Consider the following 14120-nt stretch of genomic DNA (forward strand, 5'->3'; position numbering starts at 1 on the left):
CCAGGGTGTACCCCGCCTTTCGCCCATAGTCAGCTGGGATAGGCTCCAGCTTGCCTGCGACCCTGTAGAACAGGATAAAGCGGCTAGGGATAATGAGATGAGATGAGATCATTCTTGTAGTCCTTTTTATGATTCACCAAATAAGATCGTGTTGCTATACATAATTAATTTCCATTGTGAAAATACTTAATTCCATACCATGTAAGGAAAGGAGTAATGTGAGCTCACCTCCTGGAGCACTGGAGATGGATGGCGTGGTCTTGGTTTTGGTGTCTGTCAACTTAGAGACGCTGTTTGCCCGAAGGCGTGGGTTCAGCTTGCTGTCTGCTGGGTTGGTGGGGCGCAAGCCCAGTCTCAGAGCTGTCTCAGAGGATATCCTTGATGTAGTGCTGCGGGATAATGTGGCTTCTGAGTCACTACGTGCTGACATGGACCCAAGCCTGGTGCGTCTGGGCTGCGCCAGCATGTCGATACGAGATGGTGCCTTCCTGCCTGATGGTGGCCTGGATGTGGAGCTGGTTGTGGACACTTCAGATGCAACTGACACCCGGTCCGCATCTGCCAGGTCTGTGTCAGATGTATCTCCAAGCCGAGCACGTCTCAGAAGGGATGCCCTTGTGGGCCGAGGCTGAGGCAACTGAGGCTTGCCCGTAGTGGCAGTGCTGGCCTGGGGTGTCCTGCTGGATTTACCAGCTCTAGCAACTTTAGAGGAGTCCATTTTGGAGTGCAGCAAGTCATCAGTGAAGGTGAAGGGGTTACGCCCATTCTCCTGGTCATCAGACAGTACATCAGAAATGGGCAATGAGGATGTCTGCTCATCATCTGTCAGGTCCATGGAGGGTTGGCGGGCCCGTTGGCTTGTATGGGCAGAGCGACGGGTATCCAGGCGCCCATCTGAGGTCTTGGGCTTGGCTTTCCTCTCTAGGCGCTCCCGCGCATTGGCTGTGCTCTTTCCGGCTGAGCTCATGTTGCTTTTCTCTCTGTGCAGACTGCTGAGAGAACGGCGCTTCTGTGGCACTTCGGTGCGCCCTGCTGCTTTAGCTGCGTCAGCATCCAACTCTGGAGAAAAAGAGTGTCCTGAAGGGTAGCCAGAGGGTTGTGATGGGTCCAGCTTTTTCTCATCCCGCAGCTTGGCCTCTAGAAAGGCCATAACAGCCTCGGTGTCCTTGAGCAGGGTGGCCGTGTCCATGCTGCCAGCTGAATCACTGCGCTCTCGGCCCCCAGAATGCCGTTGATTGATGCGTGGGATAAGCTCAAGTGGAACATTGGCACTTGGCTTGTCGATGGTAAAGCTGCCTTGACGCACCAGGGGCTTCCCGCTCCGCTCGCCATTACTCCCTTTGCTCTTGTCCTCCGCACGCCTCCTACGAGACTCCTCACTCTGCTTCTCTACACCTCCCACAGGAAGCTTGGGAGAGGCTGTATGTGCTAGATTTGTCTTTCCACTTGTAGTGTCCTTCTTGTTGGGAGTGGAAACACATTCACCGTCTCCTTTGTGTTGTTTTTCTTGGAGTTCGGTGTCTTGTTTCTCCCCAATCTCAGAGCGTAGTCCTGTGGTAGAGGACTTCCCCAGCCGGCTCTTCTCCTCAGTGGGGAGCTGAGGCAGTGTCCTCCTCTTGCGTTCAGCCTGGCTGGAGGTGGCAGAGCCGGTGCTCCTCAAAGACACACCTGACTCAAACGTGTCAGCTTCTGAAAGACAAATATGGTGACATGCTTATGGATTTGAAGATGGTAATGGCACACTAATGTTGCTGAGTTATTAAGAAATTATTACACTTTCCTAACAATAAGCTGGCAACTGCTGATGTCCCACATCGTTAGTCTGTCTAAATGTGGCAGAAATTTGACAATTTGCATTTGTTAATGGTAGCTAGCTAGCAATTTTTTTTCAATTTGAATAAGGAGAAACTGATCAAGATGACGTTTCAAACACAGATTTGAAAGGTCTGTTCAAATCTCACAAAATTGGCATACATAATGTGTGATCTGTGGCTCCAATAATATGAGAAAAAAAGTTTCACGTTGTTCTGGCTACCTACGTGTGTGCATTTCTCTGTTGCGGAGAAAAGCATCTTTGATCTGCATGTGTCAGTGTCAGAATCAAAATCTGATAGTCCTGGTGTTTTTTCATGCCAACCATTGATTGGATCTTATTAATGAGGGGACTTGTGCAATACAGCTGCCATATTAAACGTAAGGCCCATTCATATTCTAATCAGTGGGCTGTATCTATTCAAACTGTTTTTGGCAATAATAAGAAAGAAGTGAGTTAAAAGATTCATTTGTGCCCTACTTTATATTTTTCTAACAACCAGGATAGGCTTATGAATTCACAGATCAATGTTCATCTATATAAAGTAGACAAAAAGCAAAAGAAACCATTACTAGAAATGTGCTAGAAAAGTAGCTCCTGTATCACTGTAGCAAGGAGTCAACAATCTCAACTGCTACGGTTAAATTATAGATCTTGGCATCTCTGGCTCTCCTCATAATTAACTAGCAAGCAAGCAAGTTTTGAACCATAACTGCTGGCGCAAGTTTTTCTCTTAATACTGAAAGTTTACCAGCAATTAAAAATGCACATCAGGACCTAGCAGTGTATCTAGTGGGATAAAGACATATATACCTCTCTCTTGATGGACAAAGTGTGTGGGTTCTGCCCCAGAACCTTCAGGATCAGTTCTTGTGTGATTAGCAGCTAAAGTGGCCCATTGGGAAACCCAGTGTGGACTGCCAACTGCAACTGATTCCTCCAAAAGGCCCTATGAATAAAGTACATGTGTATTCAATCAGTACATCCCTGCTGTTGATTCATATCAAAAGCCTCCCTTTAAGTCTGATAATCTTATTTGCAGTTTTGCTCATGTTATTCCTCTTGATGTGTTCTGTGTAGTGGATTGTCTGGTGTACTGTCCTGTGTACTAAAATGTTCCAGTGTATACAAGCATATGGACGGGATTACAATAAACTCTTCCTGATTTATTAATTAGCTATGAGTTAATGTTTGAACATTATGGTAACTTCTTTCCCATATTTATTCTGTATCACAAGGTGATCTGTCTAGATACAGGACACTTCATCCAACAACCATTTCATCCAACAGTTAAGACTTTTCGTCCAGAGCCTTTTTCATATGCACTATCGATTTATTTTATATTTCAGGTATTTGTTTGTTCGAAAAAAGAAGGAAATCTTAATGGAATTTGACCAAAGCAAAACGCATTTTTGCAGCGTCTAGTTTAACCACTCGCCAAATGCGAGTTGTGAAATCTAATGGCGAGTAAAGATTGCCCCAGACTAGGGGCGGAGCTATGGGGTGGCCAGGGGTGGCCGTGGCCACCCCAGGGCACACCTTGGCCCCGCCCTCGCCACCCCAGGGCCGGACAATAAAATTTATAAAACCGATATGTCCCACGAAATGTTAGTTCCGCCCGCTGGATTTTTGTTCCGCGTATTTGGTTTCTGCGGGGATGTATATTACCGTAGCACACAAACATTTTGCGCGTTCAGGCAGCAGGCGGATGAGCAGGTTGTCGTGACGGTGGTGGTATCAGATAGTCATGCTCTAGTCCGACAACACAACAACCTACAAACTACGTGAACGTGCGATTAATTTGGGATGTAAGTTATTCATCTCTTATACTCTCCAAGTTTTCTCACTTTGTAGACATACAGTTACAATTCTGTCCTCAGACAATTCAGAGTTTCCAGAAATCTCCCGAGTTTCCAGAAATCTCCACTTTGCCCGTGGTTTTTGAAAGTATCTGTTTTCAGTGACTGAAACCTTCGTTTACATGTAAATGCAACCGTATAGATAAATATGCGTCTTTATAGATATCCGGCTACAGTGGGATTTGTGCTGTGTGCACACATAGATAGATATAGAGAAAATATAGAGATGTTGTGTGATGTTTATATTAATGTGTGTGAGATGTTGTGTGTTACTGGTGGGAGTACACATTGATTAATAATTGTCACGCTCATACATACACAACACTCATGCGTTCTCTCAACACACACTCTCCCCCTACCCCTCTCATGCACCACATTTCTATATTTACATGTAACACACTCACTCATACACAACACTTATGCACTCTCTTAACACACTGTCTAGCTCACACACACACACACACACACACACACACACACACACACACACACACACACACACACACACACACAATTTGTGCACTACATTTCTATATTTACATGTAACATTCATACACTCTCAACACAGACACACAACTCATGCACTAAATTTTTATATTTAAATGTAACACTCATGCACTGTCTTTCTCACTCACGAACACGTACTTCACTCTCTTAACACACACACTGTCTTTCTCTCACTCACTATAAGATACAACTCATGCACTCTCAACACACACACACACACACACACACACACACACACACACACACACACACCCCATTCATGCATGATGCACTACATTTCTATATTTACATGTAACACACTCACTGGTATACACACCACTCATGCACTCTGAACACACACTCACCCACCCACCCATGCACTACATTTCTATATTCACATATAACACACACAACACTCATGCACTCTGAACACACACTCACCCACACGCCACCCATGCACTACATTTCTATACTCACATATAACACACACAACACTCATGCACTCTGAACATACAGTCTCTCTCTCACACACACAACTTATGCACTTCATTTTTGTATTTACATGTAACATATCTTCACTCACTCACTCACACACACACACACACACACACACACACACACACACACACACACACTATTCGTATACTACAGCTCATCTATATCTACATGCAGTGCACATACTTCCCCCCTCTCTCTCTCACACACACACACACACACCACTCATGCACTACACCTCATCTATGTCATGTGTTACATCAGTGTAACACTTTCACGCGTGCACACACACACACACACACACACACACACACACACACACTTCATATACTACAGCTCATCTATATCTACATGCAGTGCACATACGTTCCCCCCCTCTCTCTCTCACATACACACACACACACACACACCACTCATGCACTACACCTCATCTATGTCATGTGTTACATCAGTGTAACACTTTCACACACATGCACGCGCGTGCACACACATTTTGTAACTCAACACATTTAGTTTGTACAGTACTTACAATGGACAATATCACAACATGTTGTGTTTATATATGTTGTATGTATGAGTTAAGTATACAAGTATTTTCCTTTTCCTGAGCAAAGCACTCTTTATTCAAGCCGGACTAATATCCTTACTACTTCCCAGGTGCCTGGGACAGGTGATCTTTTAGTTTTTACTTTTGCATTTTAGTAGTGATCATTAAAATCCTGATGCTTAACTAGAGTAAACAAGTTGGATGGCTTCTTTGTTTTGCAGATGCTTTGTTACATAAATAAATTAATACATTAATTTCTGACCTCCTGGCTCACATGGGTTTTGTTCATGAGTTAGGCACCAGATACGCCACCAGATACATCAGAATACAGGAAATCAAATCTAGCTAATTTAAAATTTCCCAAGGGAGGACCCCCGGACCCCCCCCCCCTTTATTTAGTCACAGTATGGCCACCCCTTGTATATCCTTGGGCCCCCCTTTGGCCACCCCATGCAAAAAATCCTGGCTACGCCACTGCCCCAGACTCGCCTTTCTCAGTGAGTGTGGGCGAAATGATGGGTTCCTACCTAGTATTCATGTAAAATCCAAGAAATATTCGACAAACTCCTTCCTCACGCAGGACTCTCGGGCGCACTCTGGACTGTGCGCACGCCGTATTAAGACTGGCTATATGATGAATTAAACGGCTTCACTGGACTCAAAGCTCGGAGAGCAGCCTGTAGTGGTAAGGGTCGCTCATTTGCGTTACAAAAATGTTTTCCGCTTCAGTCAAATTCTATGGAGAATTCTTCTTTAGGATTGGTTTAAAAATATACAGCAATTTGTCACACATATTGTCACCTCACTATCATTAGGCATATGTTTCCATTTATTACGGGGAGACGCAGTCATAAACCTGCTTAATGCACTCCCTTAAATGAATAAAATACTATTTAAATAAAATATTTATTGAAACATTTTACTGATTAAGGCTGTGTTGGCCTTATTAAGACTGGCTATATGATGAATTAAACAGCTTCACTGGACTCAAAGCTCGGAGAGCAGCCTGTAATGGTAAGGGTCTACTTGTTTACACCCCTTACGCCACTCTTTTGTGTCGAAGCGCTCATACTACGGCACTCGTTTGCTTTACAAAAATGGTTTATTTCCATTTATTACAGGGAGACGCAGTCATGAACCTGCTTAATGCACTCCCTTAAATGAATTGGCAATCAAGAAATTAAAGCAATCAATCAATTATGGTTTGTTTATATCTCGATCTTGTCGCACATACTGTCCCCACATATAAAACAATTGATAGTGCGTATGAAAAAGGCTTTGGACAAAAATGTCTCAACTATTGGACGAAATGGCACTGGACAAAATGGTCGTTGGACGAAGTGTCCTGATCCCATCTGTCTCCATTACAAACCAACATTTTGTTTGGGCTCTTTCTTGTTTTGCTAAAATTATTGCTAAAGCGCATTTCTCCTCCTGGGTAAGAATATAAGAGTAACTTTACAAGCAGTGTTCACTTCATAGACCCTGCGTGGCCCAACTCCTGTCCTACGTGGTTTGGTGATTCAACTAAAAATGTAATTATATTTTAGAGCAGGAAACTCACCAAAGTGTGTCTCTCTACCACTGGAATTAGGCACTGTGGTGTAGTGTCTATTGTTTTTAAACACAATGCCACTCGGATGGTGGGGTATGTTGACTGCATGGCTCCATTATTCTTGGCCATGTGTATGTGCCTTGAGGGGAAAGGAGCACTGTTCCTGCCTTTTTCCTCTAACTGGGTCAGTGAGTGAGCAGCCTACTCGACTCTGTTTAACCAAAAAGTGGTCAAATAAAGGAACGTCTGCCACAGAATAAAGGCAACTACAGTATGCCTTCTTCTGTGGCAATCTGAGAATCTGTGTTTTAAACAGCCTAGCTTTCCTCCAAGAATGGTATGAAGAGTTCACTATGGTTTCTTCACTGAATTGAAAATAATAATACATTTTAAGAACCCTACACATACAATAGGATCCAGGAGAATAGGAGAATTCTTTTAGTACACAGAAAACTAGTTCTAAAAACAAAGTTTTTGCATAACATTTTCTGTATGCTTTTTCTGTACTTAACTAAAGCCCGGCGCACACGGGCAACTTCTCAGCGCAAGCGTATTGCGATTTTTGGACGCAAGTTTCCCCTCTCAGGTAGCTGCGTGTGCGCGTTATCTGCGACCAGTGGGCGATTTGGGAAGGGGGATGCAAGTCACATGGAAATCACGTGACTATTTCACGGGCGGGGATTGGCTTAGCCTTTGGAGGTGATCGCTTCATTACTGCAAAGACACGCACACGTGGTGATATCTCTGCAACAAGTCAGCAACTGGCATTTTTTTTTTTTTTGTCGCAGAATATCAAGCATATTTGATACCTGTGATCTGTCGCACGCAACAAAAAATCGCCGTCGCAAATATCCGCACACGAAGCAATTTTTCGCTTGTGTCAAAAAGTTGCACGACCAAGCGACAGAAAATCGTCCGTGCGCACCGAGTTTAAGGCTCATAACTTGACCTCCCAACTTGGAAAAACCACAGAAAACACCCTCTCAAGTAGGAATTCCATGTGACATCAAATCAACAAAGCTGCTCACAGTATTAACAGGAAACAAAGTAAAGCTTCTTTACTTGTTAGACTGTATATACAAGCTTTTGCTTTAGATCAATCAACATACAGACACATTCACTTGTTAAACCTATTGACTCTACAGTTTGCTGCTTTGAGGTGGTAAATGCATCGCTCATATCTTCTTCTTCTTCTTCCGTCTGTTCCCGTTAGAGGTCGCCACAGCAGATAGTGTCCCTCCATCTCGTCCTGCCCTCCGTATCGTTTTCTGTCACACTAATCGTCCTCATGTCCTCCTTCTCCCCATCCATAAATCTTATCTTCGGTCTTCCTCTTTCCTTCTACCTGACAACGCCATCTCCAGCATTCTTTTCCAGTGATATGACTCATATCACTAATGTTAACTGGCTAGATTGTTGCTTATAAAGACAAATATGGAGGCGCCCACGTATTTTCTCTACTTTGTAGCACAAAGACACATATTAGGTCAAAAATGATCACTTAACTGCCATTTAACTTTTTACAACTTAATTTTTCATCTCTTAACATCTAATATCCACTCAATTAATCATGTTTTACATTGCGATCGATCGATCGAATCGATCGATCAGTCATGTCTGAATTCTAAAAGACTGTGTGTAATGTTCACCATGTCAGTTATATAATGATCTTCTAAAGGTGGACCTGTGATTTACAGAAAATTAGTCCATTCTATTTCATTAATCATGTTTTACACTGTGATCAATCAATCAATCAATCAATCAATCAGTCATGTCTGAATTCTAAAAGACTGTGTGTAATGTTCTCCATGTCAGATATATAATGATCTTGTAAAGGTGGACCTGTGATTTTCTATTCTCTGTTTATCCTGTAATGATGATGCTACTGGAACTTTAATTTCCCTGAGGGAACCCGCCCAAAGGGATCAATAAAGTTCTATATAATCTAATCATTAATCAATGCAATTCATTTCTTGTCTAGAAAGTGGGTTTGTATGAAATTGTTTGAGAAATACATGCTGCTTCTGAAACACAATTTTACAAATTATTATTACTGATTTAATAATAATAATAATAGCTGTTTATACTAATCAAATGCAGTCGTGCTCTAAAGCCCTTTAACAGCTATTTAAAAAAACAGGCCAATGGAGCATGTGATGCACAGCCACACAATAAACAATTAATGTGTCACCCCAGGACTTCAGAATTACCTCAGCTTTAGAGCCGCTTGCCTTCTTACTGTCCTTAGTTTTCTGTTGCACTGCGCAACCGGGATCCTGAGGGTTCTCCACCCCGAACACCTACACAATAGAGGACAGAAGAGTATGAGGAACGAGGCCTTTAAGTGCAAAGCCACGAGACACTGACACCTTAGTGGGGAAACATATGCTTCAAAGCAACACGACTACACCGCGCATGTCCTGAAGCCTTGATTCCATAGCAACAGTGTGGGGGGAAAATAAGTCCTGAAGCATCTGAGGCAAGAAAAAGAGTGCGTTAATTAGTCAAGCTGCTTAGAGAGCTCACTTCAAATGCTGAATAAAAGATTCTTGATAATATTGACAACATTCATATACAATTTACTTACCCATTCATTTATCCTGTCATTTGCCTTGAATGGACAATTTAATTTCTTAGTTTGAGTATTGTGCTGTTTTTTTTCTCTCTCACAAATTAAATATGCTACTAAAAGAATAACATGCAGCTATATAGCCATAAAGTCGAGAGCTTAATCGCTCCCTCAAGGTAAACAGGATAATGGAAGAACTGCATGGTTAGCTACAGAAGACATTACAAATGCATTAGATATAGATTCACAGAAAGCTTGCTGTGCAAACAGAGCTCCAGGGACAACCCAAAATATACACTGCACTTGAGAAAGACCGTAAAGGATCGTGGGAGGAAGAGCAAGATAAATTGTCTTGATTTATTGCGCTGTACTGTTATCAACATCATAACATCATAACTGCCTGAGAATTGCCTTTTCACCCGTCCTGAAAGCTTTTGCAAAGATATCACTATTTATACCAAGTGTACAAGCACTGTACTGTGACACTGTGAGAGAGATCGGTTCATTTGGCTTTTAACGATTCAATGTATTAAACATACAGTACCAAACAAAAGTTTGGACTTATTCATTCATACGTTTTCTGTACTTTAGCTATTTTCTACAGAGAACAACACTAAAGACATCAAAACTATGAAATAACATATTGAACATGTATTGAAGATATTACGGTACATGGTTGTGTGAAGATATAACGTTTATCTTTAAGTGAAGGAGTGAAAATATTTTCAACACGAGAAGATAAACTTCATATCTTTGCACCACCGTGTGATGTTCTTTATATATGGACACATTCACAAAAAAAAAAACAAAACCACAAGTTAATCAAAAGAATTTGAATTTTGAACCGGTTCACCATTTGGGAAACACTAGGAGTGACGTAATCAGAGTGAAATATCAGGAATTATTATACATACAGGACACTTTTTCCATGGAATAAAAACATTTTATTTTTTCGCGGTCCAAATCCTGAGCTCTGATTGGCTGGAGAGCGGGTCCGTATCCTACGGCATGGACCCCGGTTACAGACCTCTAGCGACTTGCTCGTTCACAACAACAACAACAAACATAGTAGCGTTTTTTGTCAACATTTATCTTTTTTTTATAAGATTTATTTGTAAGATTATCAAAAAACTTATAAATTTTTGCCAGCATTTCTCAGGAGAATAGCATTAATTTTACAGCATGGATAGCGATAACGACAGTGTTCACAGCGAAAGTGAGTTTTACTACCCTGAGGAAGAAGAAATAAAATTAAAACATTTAAGGAGAAAGCTAAAACCTGTAATTTGCTAACACTGAGCAAAAACATGGCTGAATCCTGAATGACTCCTATTTGTATAAATACGGGACTACATAGGTGGCAAAATGTATTTTTTTTTTTTTTTCCTGCCATGGAAGTGCACTTGTATACCGAGGAGGAAGCCATTTGCATTACAGCTGTGAATGAGGATTCAAAATGGTGGCTCGGCTCGGTTTTCCCTTTCGGGCGCTCTCGTTTTCTGTTAGAATTTGGTAAAGAAAAAAATAAATATATTATTTACCAGCTTAAGGTCGGTCTGTATGGTGAAATATTGTGACCTCGGCCTTGAATACTGACCTCGGCCCAGAGGGCCTCGCTCAGTACTTTCAAGACCTCGGTCATGGTATTTCACGATATGGACCTCCCAGCTGGTAAATAACATAATGTATTCTATTCCCTTCTAGTGGGTTTATTAATGGCATGCAATATTATCATATCGCTTATCCTCCATGTATAGAGATCTTGCAGTCACGTGACCGGAAAGTACACAGACGCCATCTTGTCGGTAAAAAACACAGCTGAATACTGCTGCACTCGTGTACAGAATGGATCAATTTCAACCGACGGACTACACGGCTCATTTTTCTAATGAACAGATAACTAGATATATGTCTAAAATAAACGATCTACGGATTAGTGACCCTTATGGCTTACCGGACGGAGTTTTCACAGACGTGTCAGTGGATGTTGAACTGCCAGCGGAATACCCAGACGTGTATAATTACCTCATTAACTTTCCCTCGCTGTTCAGTGGTGAAGCACTGCGTGCTTATAAATCTCTGGACAGTTATCTTTACAGAAATTCAGGATTTGTCAGCGACTCAGATGTGGCATCTTGTAAACAAGAAAATAATCCTCATTGGATGGGTAAGTCACTTAAGTATTACTAGTACTGCACTGACCAGCCGATAATAGAATAAGGTAATTCCAGCTGTAATTCCAAATCGTCCGTGTTGTTTACCATGGATCTGGCGTTGGAGAGATAGAGGCTTAGCAGTGGAGGTTTGAGTAGCTGTTTTCTGAGCTTAGTCAACAGGCCGGCTCTGCAGCCTCGCTTTTGCTTCCACTCCCGACGATCTACGGATTAGTGACCCTTATGGCTTACCGGACGGAGTTTTCACGGCCGTGTCAGTGGATGTTGAACTGCCAGCGGAATACCCAGACGTGTATAATTACCTCATTAACTTTCCCTCGCTGTTCAGTGGTGAAGCACTGCGTGCTTATAAATCTCTGGACAGTTATCTTTACAGAAATTCAGGATTTGTCAGCGACTCAGATGTGGCATCTTGTAAACAAGAAAATAATCCTCATTGGATGGGTAAGTCACTTAAGTATTACTAGTACTGCACTGACCAGCCGATAATAGAATAAGGTAATTCCAGCTGTAATTCCAAATCGTCCGTGTTGTTTACCATGGATCTGGCGTTGGAGAGATAGAGGCTTAGCAGTGGAGGTTTGAGTAGCTGTTTTCTGAGCTTAGTCAACAGGCCGGCTCTGCAGCCTTGCTTTTGCTTCCGCTCCCGACGCCGCCTCCTTTGCTTTGCGTCCGATAACAATCCACGGAGACCCCGCTGGTCTCGCTATCTCGTCCGGAATGTTTTTTTTTTTTTTCTCATCTGGAATGTTGTGCATGCGATGGAAATCGCTACAAACCGTCATTTTCTGCTGGAAACCAATGTCCAGTAAGTCCATACGGTTGTAGTGGATATTGAAGTCCGGTACAGATGAACAACACGCAAAAATACACACAATAAACATAAAAAACGTGCACAGGTAGGGAGAGCTTGTAGCCGCAGCCGTTGTAGTAGAATTGTATATAGTAGGGTTTTCCAGAAGAAAAGGTAGAAGTAGAAGTAGAAGGCGGAAATATGGCGTTTGACCGACAAGATGGCGTCTGTCACAATCTGGATCGGCTGTGACGTCACATGCAAGTGCTCCATTACGCCACTCTCCCCAATGGAGAATGAACGTGCAATATTGTTACAATATTGCACGTTGTCAAGACAACACAACACAACACAATGTCACATGTCAGAGCTCATGTGAATATCCAATGACAAAACTTTTCTGCTGCGCAGAATCATTTCTTTGTCCGCCGGGAAAGAGAGAAGATGAGGCTAATCCAGTGCTACTGCTAGGATTAAGCACTAAATAAATAAACTGAAACTCTTCGTCTTTGACTCACTCAATATCTTGCTAGCTGAATGGAATATATCTGATATACCACTCAACGCCAGCCAATATTATTTAAAGATGTCGCTCAGATCCGCAGTGTATTTCGTATGAAAAATGTGAGTTTTTCAACAGGAGAAGATAAACTTCATATCTTCAAGCCAATGTGTGATTTTCTTTTTATTATATCGATACATTCACAAACAAAAAGTACCCAAATTTATCAAAACAATTCATCAATTTCCTCACGAATGACATATAGAGATTTATGTCACGGTTTTGGTTCTCCTTGTTCTGGATGAGGCTCGAATGAAAAATATAATTGGCGTATTTCCCAGTAAAACACTTGTCCATGTAATATATGGAATGATGTGGTAAACAAAAAAAGTGTTAAACAAGCTTTCATATTTTAGATTCTTCAAAGTAGCCACATTGATGGAGCTTTGCACACTATTGGCATTATCTTAACCAGCTTCATGAGGTAGTCACCTGGAACGCTTTTCAATTAACAGGTGTGCCTTGTAGATTGATCCTGAATATTTTCAACCTCAAATGCTGATTCAGAATTTAAAATCTGTAGAGTACCTTATCGATCATGCGGCGGGCCTCCTCCTCCTCAGGGTTGTGGTTCTCCAGCTCAATGGTGTAGGTGCCTTTGTCACTCTGCTCATCATCCTGTTTCTGTGTCTCATCTCCAGGGATCGTCGTCTTGTCCTCTGACCTTTTCTTCTGCAGCAGTCGTGCTGCTGTAGGTGCCACTGTTGCCAGTGCTGATGCAGTACCCTTAGGATGGGAGGGTGGTGCTGGACATAGTCCCTCTCCTGCTATACCTCCCAAAAGTGGTGCAGTCTGGGAGAAGGAGTAGGAGCGACGTTTGCGTGGGTTCTCTTCATCGAAGAACTCGATGGTGAAGGCGGTACGGCTAGTGGAGCCTGAGCCCTCTGCCCCAGTGACCTTGGCACGTGTGAGGCCAGCTGCCTTCAAGCGCTCCTCCAGAGCAGCGTGGCGTCGGCTACCAAAACGCAGGCCAAGGCCGTTCTCTGAGTCGCTTTGGGTGCCATCCTCGTGCTTGCTGCCTGTGAAGGGAGAATGACAAACCTGCATGGTTACTGCATGTTGGCCTCATTAACCTACATTTACAGTCAGAAGTTTACGTACATGGACATTACTGTCATGGCAATATTGGGCTTTCAAACTTCAAATTTCTTCAAACTGTTTTTTTTTTCCTCCAAGAGAATGATTGTACAACATACATCGTTAATGTAGAAAAAAACACCCAAGAATTTTGGGTTTTCTGAAATCACCACAGGGTCAAAATTATACA

At 42.4% G+C, this 14120-nt stretch overlaps 1 protein-coding gene across 11 annotated transcripts in view; it reads right to left on the reverse strand.

Moving 5' to 3' along the window:
- cep170aa (centrosomal protein 170Aa) overlaps window positions 1-14120 on the reverse strand; it is a 129914-nt gene that overhangs the window by 23489 nt on the left and 92305 nt on the right. For all 11 annotated transcript variants that reach the window (XM_060925628.1, XM_060925623.1, XM_060925622.1 and 8 more), the window contains 4 exons: window positions 13382-13872; window positions 8966-9055; window positions 2627-2762; window positions 229-1689 (listed from right to left, as the gene is read on the reverse strand). In XM_060925628.1, coding sequence (XP_060781611.1) covers window positions 229-1689; window positions 2627-2762; window positions 8966-9055; window positions 13382-13872 — 2178 coding nt within the window. The remainder of the gene's footprint in view (window positions 1-228; window positions 1690-2626; window positions 2763-8965; window positions 9056-13381; window positions 13873-14120) is intronic.

The sequence above is a fragment of the Neoarius graeffei genome, chromosome 7 (assembly GCF_027579695.1).
Source record: "Neoarius graeffei isolate fNeoGra1 chromosome 7, fNeoGra1.pri, whole genome shotgun sequence".
Taxonomy (NCBI): Eukaryota; Metazoa; Chordata; class Actinopteri; order Siluriformes; family Ariidae; genus Neoarius; species Neoarius graeffei.